Source organism: Trachurus japonicus, chromosome 22, assembly GCF_045865225.1.
Source record: "Trachurus japonicus isolate A0001 chromosome 22, Traja_1.0".
Lineage (NCBI taxonomy): Eukaryota > Metazoa > Chordata > Actinopteri > Carangiformes > Carangidae > Trachurus > Trachurus japonicus.
In genome coordinates this window covers 29,912,692-29,930,103 of record NC_140928.1, presented here as the reverse complement: position 1 = coordinate 29,930,103, position 17,412 = coordinate 29,912,692, and the positions used below count along the sequence as shown (strand labels likewise).

General features: G+C 40.9%; 1 protein-coding gene across 1 annotated transcript; it reads right to left on the bottom strand.

The window, feature by feature from the left end:
- Positions 1-237: 237 nt before the first annotated feature.
- On the bottom strand, positions 238-17,366 carry rtn4ip1 (reticulon 4 interacting protein 1). The gene is made up of 9 exons (XM_085767388.1): positions 16,820-17,366; positions 13,539-13,690; positions 11,290-11,358; positions 10,944-11,068; positions 10,555-10,603; positions 9,830-9,966; positions 9,303-9,486; positions 1,188-1,280; positions 238-462 (listed from the first exon to the last, which is right to left on the bottom strand). The coding sequence occupies exons 1-9, from the start codon at positions 17,088-17,090 to the stop codon at positions 337-339; spliced, it is 1,206 nt and encodes a 401-aa protein (XP_085623514.1). The 5' UTR covers positions 17,091-17,366; the 3' UTR covers positions 238-336.
- Between the last annotated feature and the right edge of the window lie 46 nt (positions 17,367-17,412).

The window sequence follows — 17,412 nt, the reverse complement described above, 5'->3', positions numbered from 1 at the left end:
ATTTTCTAAGTAATTCCGTTTTTCTACTTGATGCCTATTTAGTTTAACAGCCACTTCAATACATTTATTGCCTGAGAAACTGATCCATAGCATTTATTATGAAATGTCACATGACTGATTGAAAAAAAAAGCAATTGTACATGAGTTAATGATTAAGTGCTTGGAGGGTGTTCACATTGTCAACATCCAGACACACAGCTTCAAAGCTACACATCCAGCACATGGAAGAAGCACCAACTGGAGCAACCTTGTTCATGTAGCATGTTTCCAGCTGGTGATACAAATAATAATCATTTTCATTCGTTTCAGTTGTTTTGTAGTTTTCTAGAGCAAATGCTACGACTCTTCCCCCTCTTTGCTGATCTGGACCACAGTCTTTCCTCTGGCATGGCCGCTCTCCACCTTCTCCAACGCCTGGGGAACCTGGGAAAAGCTGAAGGTTTCCTCCACCACAGGCCGAATCTGATGCAGAGGAGAAAAGACGAAGAGGGTGAGCACAGGTCAGACAAGCTGTGTTTCTCAACTGTTGAGTTATGCTATATATCAGAGAAGCAGCAGTGGTTAGCTTTACACCCACCAGTCTTTTTCTAGATGCTGCTCTGGGTTTATTTTCAAACCACGAGGAGTGGTTTAGGGTGATATCTGCATAGAGCTGAAGATACCCCGAGCTGAAATGCATAATAGTTCTCTAGGAAGTAATACAGTATTATAAAGATTATATAATATAAAGATTTATAATTTATGAATGCTAAATGTCAGATGCATTTATAAAGCACATGGTCCACAGCCCTGGAGTCTTTATGACTCAGTTTATGATGTATTAATCAATATTTAAAGGAGGCATATTCTGCCCCTTTTCCACTAATTAAAATAGTTCCCAGTTGTCTTAAAGACATGTCTGTGACATGCTTTGGTCAAAATCCCCCAAGGATCAAACATCACACCTTCTACTGCTACCAGGTAGGGGTGGGATTATGCAAATTCAAAAGCTAGTTACATTAATGGAAGACAACTGAGGGAACAGCTGGTAAAAACCACATGGATTTCAACCTAGGGAGCCTGAAAATTACAGATTTATTTGTCAATTCTCACATTTTGGGGGCCGATAGGCGAGACAAACACCAAAATATATGTTAAAGAGCCGTCAAAAAGTGATATTTCAATAATATGTCCCTCGACCACCGTACCTGTCCAGCATCCACCATGTCTCTGATTTCATCCAGCGCAGGACCGCTCGGTGCAAAGAACCCCCAGCGGTAGTGAACTCCTTTAGTAAGGTGCTGCAAGAAAATGTGATGAGAGGAAGAAGGTGTGAGTGTGATTTATGACTACGTTTTTAACTGTGTGCAGAGCAGAGACTTTATTTTTAATGATGTTGATTTTGCCAGCTCACACTAGCAAAGACTGTGTGGTATCATGCTGTAACAGAGCTACATGACGAGGCATGTGGAACTGACCACAGCACAGCTCAGATACAGATACAGATACACTCGGAGGCTTCCTCTTCTCACCACTTGTTGTTCTGCTCTACCCATATGATCTCTGATTATTCCAGTGTGTGACAACATTGTCTGTGTTACTCTTGCACAACAATTTACCTCTATACTTTACTCAACACTTGCCATTTGTGGATACAGTGAACATTTTTGCAAAATTGAGATTAAAATCTAAACACTCCCACGTTTCAAATTTCCTTTATGATGATTTGTTCCTTTGTTGTTCTTCCTGTGCCGGTGTGGTTTCTCCTCTGGCTCCTCCCACACACACACACTGGGTTAATAATTAGTAATTCTTAAATAGCTCATAGATGTGAATGTGTGGGATGTAACCCGCCCTCACCCCGTGTCAGCTGGGACTGCAATCTGACTTTTTCATGTCAATAATGAGTGTTATATGTTAAGTCTGAAACCACCTTCCCATGAAAGTGTGTATGTGTGTGCGTGTAGCCCTACAAATGTGTGACATGAAGGAGTTACTCAACATGTTTCCTTCAGGCCTATTTAGAAATGAGGACACTGATAACCAGGCCAGCTGTCAGTGGTCTACTTTTCCTTTCACTAACACAGAACACAATGTTGGTGGTGAGTGACAGAGGTGTGAGACAATATAGTATACCCTCGCTTCCAGAGTATAAACCTCTCTCTGCCATTCTTTGTACTTGGAGCTGTCATATACCTGCTGTCAGTGAGTCTCTCTGTTCACTGCAGGGACTTGAAGCCACATCAGCTCCATGAGGGAATCTCCACCCAGACACTGGTCCAGTCCAAGGTTACTATAGTTTTAACATTTTCATTAGTTTTTATCTTTATTTAGTTTTTCAGTTTGCTTTTTTAAATTTCAGTTTGGTTTTAGTTAGTTCAACAAGTGATGAAGCAGATTTAGTTTAGTTTTTATTTTTGAGGAATTGACTAGTTTTTATTTAGTTTTAGTTTTTCAGGTTTTAGGAGAAAGCCTCCGACCTCAGAAGATGAACTTCCACTTTTGTGGCATTTTTCCCTTTTAGTTGCATCCCATAATGTTCCCACCAGTCCTCATCAGGTTCCATTCACTCTTATCTACCTGTGGGTCGTACTCCAAGTCGTCCCATATTGAGCTGTGGTGTTTTCTTCCTGCAGCTTTAGACATCTCTAAGAAAACTACAACTAAGCTGATGTTATCCGACTCTACTTTAGTTTTAGTTAGTTTTACATTGTTCATTGGAGTTTTTATTTAGTTCTCCTTTTTGAAAAAAAATGCCATTTTTTATTTTTATTTCAGTTTACTAAATGATGTTTTCACTGTTTGTGTCATAGTTTTAGTTAACTATAACAACCCTGGTCCAGTCAAAAGAAAACCACTTCTGCTGTGTCACTCAAAACTCAAATAATCACTGCAAGACTGAAGCTGATTGGACAGTGAGGAGTGCTAATGAGTGGCAATGTGTTGTGCATTGAACCCCCCCTCCCCCACCAACACCACTGAATACAGCTCAAGAGAAATTCATTAGATCGTTAGAGTGAACATTTCTAAGGCCTTACAGTACATGACACCCTACTGTATCTTCTCTGGTTCCACTTTGCTAGAAGTCAGGGGAAAGGACCAATGACTTGTACAAGTTAGAGAGGAAACTGACAGTTTCTACACATGCACAGTAAGGGAAGTGAAGACACTGAGAGCCTGGTGTAGGTGTATAATGCTGCACATGCCGCGCCTGTTATTACAGTATTTAAAGCAAGAAGAGAAAAATGAAAAGCGGAAGTGTCCCTGGGGTTGTCCCGGCCCGCTGCAACGTTCTGTGTTGACTGTTGTTAAGTTACTAATTTATGACTAATTCAAGTCGAGCTTCACCTGAAAGCTACAGAGGACAAATTAAGGTGGTTTCAGACATTTTGACTTTAAATACAAAAATAACAGTTTTTTTTTTTATCTTTCAATGAATAATTATCAATTAAATCCGAACAGTGGGATGTTGAGATGTCCAACTCAAGATTATGTTATGAGCAAAGCACGTTGGAAGATCTTTCTGAAGTTTTCCACAGAGCTTCAACCACTTCCTCTGTTTCAGGTAGAAATGTGTCAAACACGCAGTTTCCATGTAAAAATGTCATGGAAGGTATAAACATATCCTTACTGCCACTGCTACTATACAGTATATACAGCATGCAAAAGTTTGGCCACCCATGGTCCAAATGTCTGTTAGTTTAGCAAGTGGAAGATGAAATGATCTCCATAGGCATAAAGTTAAACATGAAGCACTCTTTTGCAATTTTTTAAGCACAATCAGTGTATTATTTTTGTTTTCTACAGATTTAGAGTGAAACATTATATTGATTATATTTATTTTGTATTTATTTCTATTGATTGTATTCATTGTCTTTGTACTCTTTTTCTTTAACTTTCACTGTTTACATCTTTTTTTAATATATATAATTGTGTGCACTTGCACTTAACACATCTTCACTTTTTTATGTTTGTACTCTGAGTGTCCTCTGCACAGGAATTCCTACAGCATGTACCCTAACAAATGTACAATTGGCAATAAACTTTATCTAATCTAATCTAAAAGGGAAACAAAGCAGCAGCCATTAAATCATTAAAACCATTAAAACATTAAATCATGATGAAATCCTGGTGTTCCTCTTTTGGTGAATCTATTTGTACCTTTGCAACAATACTGTACAACACTTTAGTGGAGACCACAGTGACACATTTGAGTCAGGTGATACTGTGGATATTGTGGAAAGAAGTGACAGAAATTCAGTTGTGACACACAGCCACACAGCCACACACACACACAGCCACACACACACACAGCCACACACACACACACACACACACACACACACACACACACACACACACACACACACACACACACACACACACACACACAACACACACACACACACACACACACACACACACACACACACACACACACACACACACACACACACACACACACACACACACACACACACACACACACACACACACACACACACACCACAAATGCACTGCATGCAAACTTTGCTCAGCATGCATCTCACCACAGTGGGCACACAGACAGGATGCCACTCCGCCTGGCTGAGCTCTGGGAGTGTGTGTGGCAGTGAAAGTGAGTGTGTGTGTGTGTGGTGGATGGTGTTAGGTTTTACATCTGGCCTGACTCGTCCTGACCTGCGCCTAAATTAACCATCGTATAGTTCAAATGAAATGTTGTAATCTCATTTACACCATCATGTGTCATAAGGCTTGTTCACGCCGCAAACACTGTCACTATGGTAACTGGAAGTATATCATTGCATCTGTTTGTATTAGACAACATATTCCGCTTTCAAACTGGAAATGACTAAGAGATTTATTTCACACAGTTCACCACAGTGTTATTAGGACGCAATAACAAGCTGTTCATCATCACTGTCTTATTGCAGCCTGAGTGGACCAGGACCCTGTTGAGAGACTCTACTGTGTCTTCTTCATCTTAGAATGAGGATGAATCCCTTTTCTGATAACCTAAATCTGTCCGTTCTGTTCAATTTCCATGTTTTCCCATTCCAAAAACAACATCTATGTCACGTCTGTCCGTCCTTGTTGAGGGATCCTCCTCTGTCTCTCACCCTGAGTTTTTCCTCAGTGGATGTGATGGTCTAAGGACAGAGGATGTTGTTATGATGTTGTTTTAAAGACCTTTGAGACAAACTGTTTGTATGAATGGGCTGTACAAATAAAATTGCCTTGTGTTGCTTAATTGTGTTTGACAAACTCATGAAACTTTGCCCGTGAAATTTTTTTGTCCTGCATGACAGCGCCACCTGTAATACTTCAGAATAAAAGAAAGGTAAAATCGGCCTCATAGAATACGAATGAATGTGCAATTCTGGCGCTTGCTTAAAGGACTAGTTCATCATTTTGGTAAATTCGCCTATTGCCATAATCCCTATAGTCATAGCAGTAGGCTCATTACCTTTAATTATTGGTGCATGTTGTTTTGAGATCGGCGGGGCAGAGACGTGAGCTGCTCAGTGAACACAATGGAGGTGAATGGTACAGGTCCCCTGTCCCTCATCAAACTCATCAAATACACAATCCAACAACAGCAAAACACTCTGGTGGACAAGTTGTGACCAGCACATTCACCACACTATGAAATAATAACGTATAATTATGTAACATTACGACACGTGACGCAAATACTTCCGAAAAATGAAATCACTCCACCCAGCAGCCGTGTCTGGAATGTAGTTCCGGCTACGCATTTACCTCGAAAACAACTCTGTCTGGTAATGTTACATGATTATTTCATAGTGTGTGAGTGTTGGTGTAACAACCTGTCTGTGGCAGCTCAGTGAATATCCATCCTTTCGCCAACTTGATGAATCCATATTTGGTCACAGTCATAGTGCCAGCCATTATCAACATTGGTGACTGATTTTAAAAAATAAACTGATATTAATAAAATAATGTTAAATAATTGCTATTGTGAAAATAAGAGGCTGTCGCCTTTAAAGGAACAGTCTGCGATCTGTTTGGCTGTACAACAACAATAAGGTTTAGTCTCATACGTTCCTGACTGACTTACTGACTGAGTGATGAAGTTTCACCATCAGCCGGCCAAACACTGGAGTTTCTGGAGTTTCCTCACTGTTCGTTGCTCAAAATATTTTTGCTCAAAGAAAGAGCGTTACAGTCTTACAGCACAGAGGACATTAGCAAACAGATAACGTGCAGAATGTGTAGTAAATCTCTTATGACACAGCTCAGCCATACAGTATACAGGGTTTTGACCTAATCTGTTCAGTTCTCAATTGAGTTTAGTGTCATTCATTGTGTTAACACATGAAGGAACGAATGATGTTACACAAGTGCAGCATCATAAAGGATAATAAACTGATGATTGATGATGATTGGTTGATGCTACAATATCAAAAGTGACGACATGGTCATTAAATCAACAATAAAAATACAGTGTAAAGTTATACATAGGCGCATGTCGGCCATTTTTAAATGAAAATAAGCAAACATTATGCAAAATAATATGGAAATAACTTAAATAAACAAAACACACCTCTTATCTATTCCCACAAAACAAAGAAAAAGGAGAGGGAAATGTATGTACAGAGAGGTTCCCTGCTTCAATTAATACATCTATGAATTTTAAGGGGTCTGGGGTGCCCGGAGTAAAAATATATAAATCAACAAAGGGGTTCCCCTATCCTATGTAAGAAGGGAAAAAGTATCAGTACAGGAATAAACATATTCTATATAAGCATAATGGCCCAAACTAAATCGAAAACAAAATATAGAAGAATAATAGTGTGCTGATAAAGCTACACAGGTGGTTTCTAAAAATATAATATGGAGAGGGCCGTGAAAGTACAGTAAACAATATCATATTAATTCAGACTCAAATGAGTGAAAAAATGCAAATTAAATAAACGTCTCAAAACAAATTTTTCTAAATGTTATTCCGGGGTGAATGGCAGTCTCAAGCTGCAGCAGACGGATCTTTGTTTTGTGGGAATAGATAAGAGGTGTGTTTTGTTTATTTAAGTTATTTCCATATTATTTCCCATATGTTTGCTTATTTTCATTTAAAAATGGCCGACATGGGTCTATGTATAACTTTACACTGTATTTTTACGTTGTCCTTTTTATAGTCCTTTTTATAGTCCTCTAATAAATTTTTGTATATTTGGGAGTCCTTTCTTGTTTTTGATATTCGTCTCCCTGGACTCAGCACCTGGCTGCACTTCTGGATGTGCGCGAGCCTTTTTTTGCTCATCTGATGCTACAATATACAATAGATATTTTAGTTATTTGTATTACCTGTTTCTAGTCTCATCATGACAGCGCCCTGTTCACAAAACCCTTTACATTTTGTGTTTAGTCAAGAAGAACATCACTGGCCTATAAAACAGATCTGATTCTCCATGTCTCCTGACCCGGTCCCAGCTAAGGCTGTCGTGGTTCAGAGAGCATTAATCACAGTCAGTTAATGCTAATGCTTTGAAATGACATGTTCTGCAATAACACATGGATGTTATCTTGTCTTATCTCTATGGTATCCATTGTACCTACAGCCATCAGGCTTTTTAATTCTTCTGAAAATGGTCGATGAGCCGACAGAGAAATTAATTTCCCCTTCAGTTAAGTAATTCTTAGCTTATCTACAAATTTCCAAATAGTTTCTTTGAATGTCCCCTTAACTTTGGTCATATATCATGAACAAGTCATCATGGTGGTGGCGTCTGTCATCACATCAGTTGGCAGCTACGTGGTGTAAATACAGGGTTCACACACAGTGAGTGATCTACAAGGACACAGCTGGTGATTATACTGTAATGATGTGATTTGCCAAACTGTTTTAGCTGTCTTTATGTTTGTTTTGTTGTTGTTTTTCAAGTGTGTACTTTATGTGGACCTACTGTGCTGCTCTCTTGGCCAGGACCCCCTTGCAAAAGAGATTCTGAATCTCAATGGGATTATTCCTGGTTAAATAAAGGTTAAGAAAAGAAAAGAAGATGAAGAAAGGAGTCGGACTGCCTCCTAATTTGTACTTAGCAGACAAACTCAGCACTGTGGATGATGCTGTATTGTGTTGTGGCAAAAGCTGAGCCAGCTTTAGTTTCTACTGTGTCAGTGCAGTTGTGCAGCGGTCCCATTCAAATGAATACGGAAGCCATGCTTGATATAAAGTCACTGAGTAATACAGAGAAATGTGCACAAGCTAAAACTCACAGGCAATGTATAGCAACCATTCATCCAATCTCAGTGGCTTTGGTACATTTCTCAGATCAGAACTGAGATTCTCAAAACTACTTGTTCAATCTTCACATCATTGTGTCACTTGTGCACATCAAAAAAGCAGTTTCTCATTTCTTTGAACAAGTTGCAAATGCTTTGGTTCATCCATGCAAATGATTATGTACAATTCTCTGCTGTTTCCTACATTATCAATTTCTTATGTCATGATGATCAAAATGTAGTATAATGGGTCTCGAATAATTTACATGCAAAATGGTTGAACAAGTTGTCATAATGTCAAGCATATTTCTATACATTTCCATTAGACTTTTTTTTCTAAATCTAAAGCATTAGATCAACCAATGATCAACCAGTTTTCTGAAATAGCTCACAGGTACATCAACCATCGACTGGCAATTATACTGTATATAAAGCTGGAGGCGGAGCACAAATGTTACCATGTCTGACAATGGAAGGACAAGGAATTGGACTACAGCACTGCATGTACAGTTTTCCCTAAGGAGATTGTCCTATATTCACATTCCTACTTGTGTTTTTTTTCTTTGTGCTATTCAGTGCTGTCTTTTCCTTTCTATATCGTAATGACATGGTCTGTCAACAAATTACGGTACAAACAGTAAAAGTGTAAATGTGAATCGTGTCCAGTCTCACTAAGGTGTAACTTACAATTTACAATAATTGTCATCAAACTTCAGCCATAGTTTACATCAGAACATCCCTCCAGAGCACACTGTCATACTGACAACATGACTAAGCAGTTTGACTGTCTTATCCGTACACAATGACACAATGTCTTGTCGTTCTGATGGCACTGACATGTTCACTGACACAGATATTTACTTTTGAGAGATGAACTAAGGATTTTGAGAGAGACTGGCTTGTGCAGGCAATCCATGGCGTTTTGCTATTTGTACAAATTGTTTTGAGAAATGCACTTAATACTTTTTTGCAAATGTCGAGGATGATTTGAGAAATGTACCAAAGTGACTGAGAAAAACTGTAATAAATATGTGGAGGCAAAGTCAAACTGCATGTGTGGTATATCAAATGATTACCTTGAGGGCCTTGGTGGCCACCGTAGCAGCAGTCTGCATCATCCCATCAGCTACGCCCAGCAGGTCAGTGTTCTGGAGGAAAGGCGTTACCAGGGTGACATACTTGGCTCCGCTCCAAGGCTTAAGCAGATTCAGAGCCCAGCGCTCCGTGTCCCCCCCGACGTTATCCAGGATCAGGTCAAATCTTGGGGGTGGGACAGAGGGGAAATGAGACACGAGCAGAGATACAGACCAGTGATGAAGAAAAGGTGAGAAATGAGCGTGAGAGCTTGTAGGTGTGGAAACGTGCCCCAGGTGGAGGGACGACAGATTAAGTCTGTGTGATTAAGTCCATCTGAATATTTGAGGGCTCACCTTTCCCACATTAGCGAGACGGATGAGGTCGCCATGGTAATTTGAGCAAGTCAGTGATATAAACACACCAGTGCCAATTAAATGAAAAATGATTATAGATGTGTGTGTGTGTGTGTGTGTGTGTGTGTGTGTGTGTGTGTGTGTGTGTGTGTGTGTGTGTGTGATTCTCTTACTTGTCCAGTGTACTGAGTGGCTCTTCAACTGGTCCTGCAGTGTAGTCCACCACATGATCTGCCCCCAGCCCTCTTACAAGCTGCTCGGCATTCTGGGAGCAGGTAACTGTCACATGGGCTCCCCATGCCTTCAGCATCTGGACACAAATAATAGTTACATCTTCAAATATTCACTACAGAGGGACACGTATCTTTACACTGTTGCCATGGGCAGTGGGTCAGCATATTCCTATTACTGTAGTTGCATGTTAGATAGTCACAGGACTGTGAAAAAGGATTTTCTCCCTTCCTGATTTCTTAGTTTTTTGCACATTTGTCACACTTATTGCGATCATCAAACAAATTTGGATATTCGACGAAGATAACCCAAGTACATATAAAATGCAGTTTTTAAATGATTTAATTTTTTAAGGGAAAAAACCTACCTGACTCTGACTGTGGTTCGCTGGAGTCCCAAAGCTTTAGAAATGTCTCTGTAACACTTTTCTGACTGATAGATGCCAATGATTTTGTTTTCCATCTTTTTTTAAAAATTTCTTTGTATCGCGGCATGATGTGTTAGTATTTAAGATCTCTCAGCCTCCTTCACTTCACTCAAACAGGTTCTATTACACATTTAAGTGTGACAAATATGCAAAACTTAAAAAATCCAGAAGGGGGCAAATACTCTTTCACAGCACTGTATATAACATAATACTGGCCATCCGTCACCTTCTCATCCATACCTGTATTGCAAATGTTCCCACTCCACCAGAACCTCCGAGGATCAGAATCCTGACAGGAAGAGTAAGAGCAGACGTGTTTGATGAATATATGTCAACATATTGTTCATTAGCAGTGTTCCATGCTGCTAATGCAGACCATCTCTCTCATTAAGATTCATTTTAACACACTGAGTTCACTGCAGTTTAAAGGGTTTTTGAGCTGCTGCCAGAGAAGCAGAGCACATAGTTATAGGATGGGCTCAGGCAGCTTAGGAGGAGCACCGAGTGGAATAATTGACTAGATCAAAGGAAAAGGAGCGTCTGTGGGGGCTGAGGGAGGGATTAACAAGTGGAAAGTGTGTGTGTGTGTGTGTGTGTGTGTGGGGCAGTGTTTGTCCACATTCCCTCACCGCTTCTTGGCACAGTTGTCCTTACTGAACCCACCCGTGTTGACCAGTGCTGACCAGGCAGTGGCTGCCACATATGGGATGGCTGCAGCCTCACTGTGACTCAGTGACTTTGGTTTGTGGGACACCTGTGCACAACACATAAGTATAATAAATACTTGAGTTGCAGGAGCAGTGCAACAACAAAACAAGTCTTTATTTTCACATGAAACGTATCACTGAAACAAATCAACAGCTAAAAGGAAGCTGGTGACACAGAACTGATAGTGATGAAATTGATATCTACTTCCTCATAGACAGAACTAAAACTTTGACACTCAATTAAAACAATGCATGAGTCCATCAGTACCTCGTTGGCACTGAGCACCACAAACTCAGCTAAGCTGCCCTGCTTCCACGGTGGGATGGCTGCCCAGACCTGAGGGAAGACACACAGCAACAACACTCATTCATCAAAGATATAAACAACTTTGTCTGCATTTCTACACAGTGAGACTGAAGAGCAAGCATCTCATCTCTAATCATGAGTAGCACTTGACATCGCATCGCACAGTAAGTCACTCTGTCATAACACACTGACTGTGTGGTGAGAAAATGCAGATTATAATTTACACAGAGTGCAGACACAGGCCTATTAAAAGCCTCACTTCACCTCCCCACAAACAGACTTTACTGTGCAGCACCGACATTGACCATCATGTATGTCTATCTATGTCTGGGGTAGAAACAAGGTGTTAAAAAAAGGCTGTAAACTTAAAGCATAAGTAAGCGGAATTTTTGTGTTAATATAAGTCTTAAAAAGTTCTATCTTCCGACAGCAATCACTTTTATAGAGTGTTTGGTCTGAAACAAGGGTCTGTCAGTCACTCTGCTCTGCTGTAAGCCGAGGAGAAAACTTTCCTTGTATCCTACAACCTTTATCCAATGAGGAGAGAGAACGGCATAAAGGGGCGGTCCTCTCTGTGTGTGCAGCCAAGGTATGCGCGTGAATGTGGTGACATAGGGACGAGGGCGGGGACTGCTAACTCCATCTGCTGACAGAAAGTTAGCCAAAACGACCGGATTGCTTACTTCTGCTTTAAAGTTTACACCTACAACTATTTCATCAAAACGATAAATATTTCAAAAATAATACATCCACAAAACCTCTAGAGGGTTGCAGAATAAAAGTATTAACTAACTAATTATTAACTAACTGATTTTTTCTTATAGTATAGAAATAATTGTTTTATGAATTTTGACGGGTCCAAAATATATATATAGGTGAGTTAGTGTGAAATGATTCAGATGTGTTTCCAGTCCACTGTCAACACCGGAGCTGCTGCTCGTTAAATACAGTTAGTGTTGGCGTACCTGGTGGCAACCAGTACAATAGGTTGGAGAAAGAGCGGGCGAGTGTGAGTGCGACACCTACTGGCCGGGAGGAATTAAACTTGAGAACGAGGAAAATGAACTGAAAAAGCGAAGGAAAAAGCCTGCAGCTAATGAAGAGTGTGTCAATTTAATTAATAATAATGTCCACAAGATGTTTGGGCCACGTCTTGTTTGTGAGTTCACTATTCTTTAAAAGGGCCATGCATACATATTTTAGTCGAACATTTAAATATTGACTAAGATTATCAACAGAATGTGAAGAAATAATCAGTTCCATCATTAGACTGTAAGGCCTTCAACAATCTGTGCAGGTCGGGCAGCTGTGTTAAAGTCCGATATATTAAAGCTAACAATAGCTCAGTATGAGGGTGGCGGCTGAAACTGGGTCATGGTTAGAGTGACCACTGAATGAAAGCTAGGTTTGTAGCTTAGCAACCATCTAAACTCAGTACAGGGAGAGGTTTCTGTCTGTGTACTAGCAACTGCAAAAAGACACAGTGGAACTATCTGCATTTTTGAATGACTTTAAATGTAAAAACTTTGCAGAAAAAATACCTGAAGAGAATTAAATAGTGAGTTTAAGAAAGGTTTATTAACAATTATCAACCCAGGTTTTCACTTTCTGTCATGTGATGAATGGATTTTGTATTCTTAGTGTGTTGTGCATTAAAAATACTCTAAGTCAGGAAAGAGCTGACAAGTGATGAGTTGAAAACTGTCTAAATTTGACACAGCCACTTGTGCAATACACCTCATTCCTAAGGATTGTTTTGGGCTAAGAGATGGGAAAGACTCATCCCGTGTCATGTTGCTGAGTCGGGTTGGGCTGGTGAAGGGATCATTATGTCATAGCGCACTGCACACCATGACCAGGAATAGCTGAACTACAGGTGAACCACAGAGCTCACACACTGCTGGTTATGATATTGACTCTAACACGGCGCCATCATCAGCGTGTGGCACCGGGCAGTGCTGTGTCTGAATGATTCCTCATCTAATCTGTCTGATCAACAATGTGTTTTTCACACTCTGCAGATACAGTAGATATGTGGTTATAGCATCCTGACCACATACTTAACACATATACCTTATTCATACATGACGCGCTGCGCAAGATTAAGCAGTTTCCAAAAAAAACACGTGCTGGGGTTCCTGTATGAAAACTGAAGTGGTTACTGAGTGCAGTTAGTGCACATGCACACGTCTGCTCTTTGCATCATTTACCTCGTCCCTCTCGCTGAAGTACTTCACGTCCAGGCCGCACTCCATGATGACCCCTGACACGTCCCTCCCCAGGATGAGAGGGAACTCGCTGCCTGACTGATTGATATTCAGAGGGTCTCTCTTCATGGACAGTGTAGCTGCACCATAGCCACCTGACAGGGAGAGGTTCTGGTTAGAGTCAAAGCTGCAGCTCAGCCAGAGATAAGACAATGGTAAAAAGGTTACATCAGATTTTTTTTTTTTAAATGTTACTGAAAATGTTTGTACCTCTGGGTGCTGCTAGATTGTAACCTACTCAGGGCTCCAGAATAATTTGTTTTACTAGGCAGGACAAGGCAGCTTAATTAGTATAGCCCATTCTTACTAACAGTTTGTCTCAAAGGTACTTTACACAGCATCATAATAACATCCACTGAGGAAAAACTCCCAGGAAAAACCAGGAGGAACCTCAGGGTGAGAGAAAGAGGAGGATCCCTCACCCAGGACGGACAGACGTGACATAGATGTTGTTTATAGACAAGAAAACAGTTTGCAACATGGAATGTGGAAGAACATGGAAATGGAATCAGCTGATGGAGGCAGCTTCTGGTGGGCAGACTGGGTCATATACAGGAACATCAGGGAGAGCAGGCCACCTTAAAGGAGACATATTAGGGATGCACCAATGCATCGGCTGAACATCAACATCGGCCGATGTTCGGCTTGTTGACTGCCATCGGCCATCGGCAAAAAAAGATGACATTCACAGATGGCAGTGGCCGATGTTTATGTTGGTTTAAATGCCGCATGAACTCTGTGCTGGGAGGAACCTTTCTTTTTTCCTTTTTTTTTTGGGGGGGGGGTATTAGCGGTGCAACGGATCATCATTGATCCCTGATCTGTTCGGATCAATATCTTCAGTTCGGCACACATGTGATCCGCGGATTGATTTTTGAAAAAAGAGTTGCGCGCATGTTTAATAAACACACAGTGCAGCGCGGTCATGGCGAGCGGAGGAACGGAGGAGCTTGAACGCCCCTCGTCATATGGGCTTAATACAATGGGCTTAGAGAGGAACTCGTCTGGTCGCTTTATTTCCTAACCTCCGCCTGGCCACGTGTATGTGTTTACACCGACGCCAGCGAGAAATCAATAAACGGAGCGGTGGATTACGTAACTGTTATAAACATTACGTTACGCAGCGCGTCTGTGTCGCGGTGCCACAGAGACAAGAGCTGGGACACGGACACCGCGGGGCAGCGGCCAGGTAGACTACTACACTGATGTTGCAACGAGAGAGACGCCAGGTGAAGGCAGAGAGCCTCCATTCTCACTGTAACCAGTCACAAGTCATGTAGTTAACTATCACAATTACTCTGGGGCTTTTTAATTGAGGTAAAAATGTAGCGCAGCCACAGGAGAAATCCTGATTAGTTCCTCTTTCAGTGTATACAGAACCTTTCATCATTCTGTCTCTGTGTTACTGCAGATAAAGGGGGTCAGGGAGAGAAGTCTAAGTAATTTGACATATTTGAGCATTTTATATAAAAAAAAGTAATGCTATAGTTACTTTTCCTGGTAACTACTTTTACCATATAGCAACTCTAATATTAACTCTAGGCCACTGTAAGTGTTTTAAGGTTATGTCAACTAAAAATTGTTTCATAAATTTGTCTAACTGAATTTGTGCTCGTTAAATAATAATATGATGAAGAGCTGAAAGACTTTTAAAATAGTTCAGTAATGTTTCTGTGGCACCAAAGACGGAATAAATAACAAAAAGAAAAAACATCGGCATCGGCCATCGGCCAAGTTGTTATTTTAAACATCGGTATCGGCATCGGCCCAGAATTTCACAATCGGTGCATCCCTAAGACATATTATGGAAATATCACTTTTTGAAGGCTCTTTAACTCTCTTGTTTTGCCTTCCTGTCCCCAAAATGTGAGAATTGCCAAAAAACTCTGTAATTTTCAGGCTCGCTAGGTTGAAATCAATGTGGTTTTATGAGCTGTTCTCTCAGTTGTCTTCTAATGATGTTATTAGTTTTCAAATTTGCATAACCCCACCCCTACCTGGTACCAGTAGAAGGGGCGGGGCAAGCAGTGGTTCATTAGCATTTAAAGGGACAGGCTTTGAAAGCAGCCGTTCTGAACAGGGCTGTTTTGAGATGATGAAAAGAGCTGTGATGTTTGATCCTTGGGGGATTTTGACCAAAGCATGTCACAGACATGTCTTTAAGACACCTGGGAACTATTTGAATTTGTGGAAAAGGGGCAGAATATGTGTCCTTTAATGAAAGTACTGGGTGGCAGACTGGTTCATCAGCAGGGAGCACAGTGACCCCCTAAGTTAAAAGTTAAAATTTTAGCAGGAAATTTAGTTGTATAAACCTAAATCGACTTGCAAAGCAAATATTCACACACATTGGCCTGGCACTTGCAACGACAGATTCCAGAGTTAAGTCGCCCCTTCCATGTTTCACCAATGTTAAAAAAAAAACCCAGCAAATTTACTGGTTGAACATGGGTCAGTAGTAAATTTTCTTGCACTGTCTTAAATTTAAGGGGAAAAATTCCCCCATTAAAGCAGAAGTAAGTGATATATTTGTGTTAATATAAGTCTTAAATAGTTATATCTTCCGACAGCAATCACTTACATGGAGTGTTTGGACCGAAACGTGGGTCTGTCAGTCACTGTGCTCTGCTCTGAGTCGAGGAGAAAACATTTATCGTATCCTACAGTTTTTATCCAATGAGGAGAGAGAACGGCATGCAGGGCTGTGTGTGCAGCCAAGAGACGCCGTGAATGTGGCGACGTAGGGACGAGGACTGTTATGGTGCGTTCAAGGAAACTTGTATTTTTCCGACCGTGAAGTGGTACCAGTTCGATCTGGTACGAGTTCACCGGTCGGAAGTTACGAGTGGCCGTTATAGTGACTTTCACAGGTAAAACAGGTAGGAAAAACACGAGTGGGTTGCCTGGAACGCTACAAAGTCGTAAGTTGTGACTTGAAGCTGTAATTTACGATTTCAAAAGCCTGCCTGGAACGCAGCATTAGCGAAAACGACCGGACCACTTACTTCTGCTTTAAGTTGGCAGTCTGGAGCCCTGCTACTGTTACCTACAGACCTTTAGGGTCTCCAAAGGTGGCAGGGGTTTTGTTTTTGAACAAAAAAAAGTGCCAAAGTCATTGTTAGTTTACTGAATCAGACGCTTACGAGCGTATTAACTTCACAACGATGCCACCATTAGTCTGTTCACAACTGAGGGGGGGAGTACAAAGTATTATTATTACTCACCTCTCATGCTGACATCAATTGGATTTAATCCTGCTGCAGACACTTTGACTATAACCTCGTTGGGGTAGTTAATGACGGGGAAACTGGCATTTTTAGTGAACCGCACAACATCATTACTTCCATATTTATCAATAACCCAGGCTGGCATAACAGTCCTGCATCTGCTGCTGACACTCAGCAGTCTGGACTGGCTGCTGTGCCTGCAGGCTGATATAGATTTACTAATGTGAAACAACCTACTACTGTATACTAAATGTCTGACAGAAGCCATCTTTAAACTTTAACAGGTGTAAAAACTGACACAGATATTTGTGCGACTGTAAATTAGCAATGCATCCTGTCCCAGACCTGTCCTCTGTCCTGTCCCAGACTGGACACTTCAACCTGTACGGTTAATGCATTCAATAAAAGTCAACCACGCTTTAAGTTTCTGCTTCTTCATGAACCATGTCTGACGAGCCTTTTACACAGAAACAGTCAATACTATAAAGATATCCAAAGTCATTTGAAAACACCGTCCTCTTCCGTGTCATGCCTCTCTCTCTCCGACCAGCGCTCTGTGCCTCCACCAATCAGAGCGCGGCTTCTTCAGC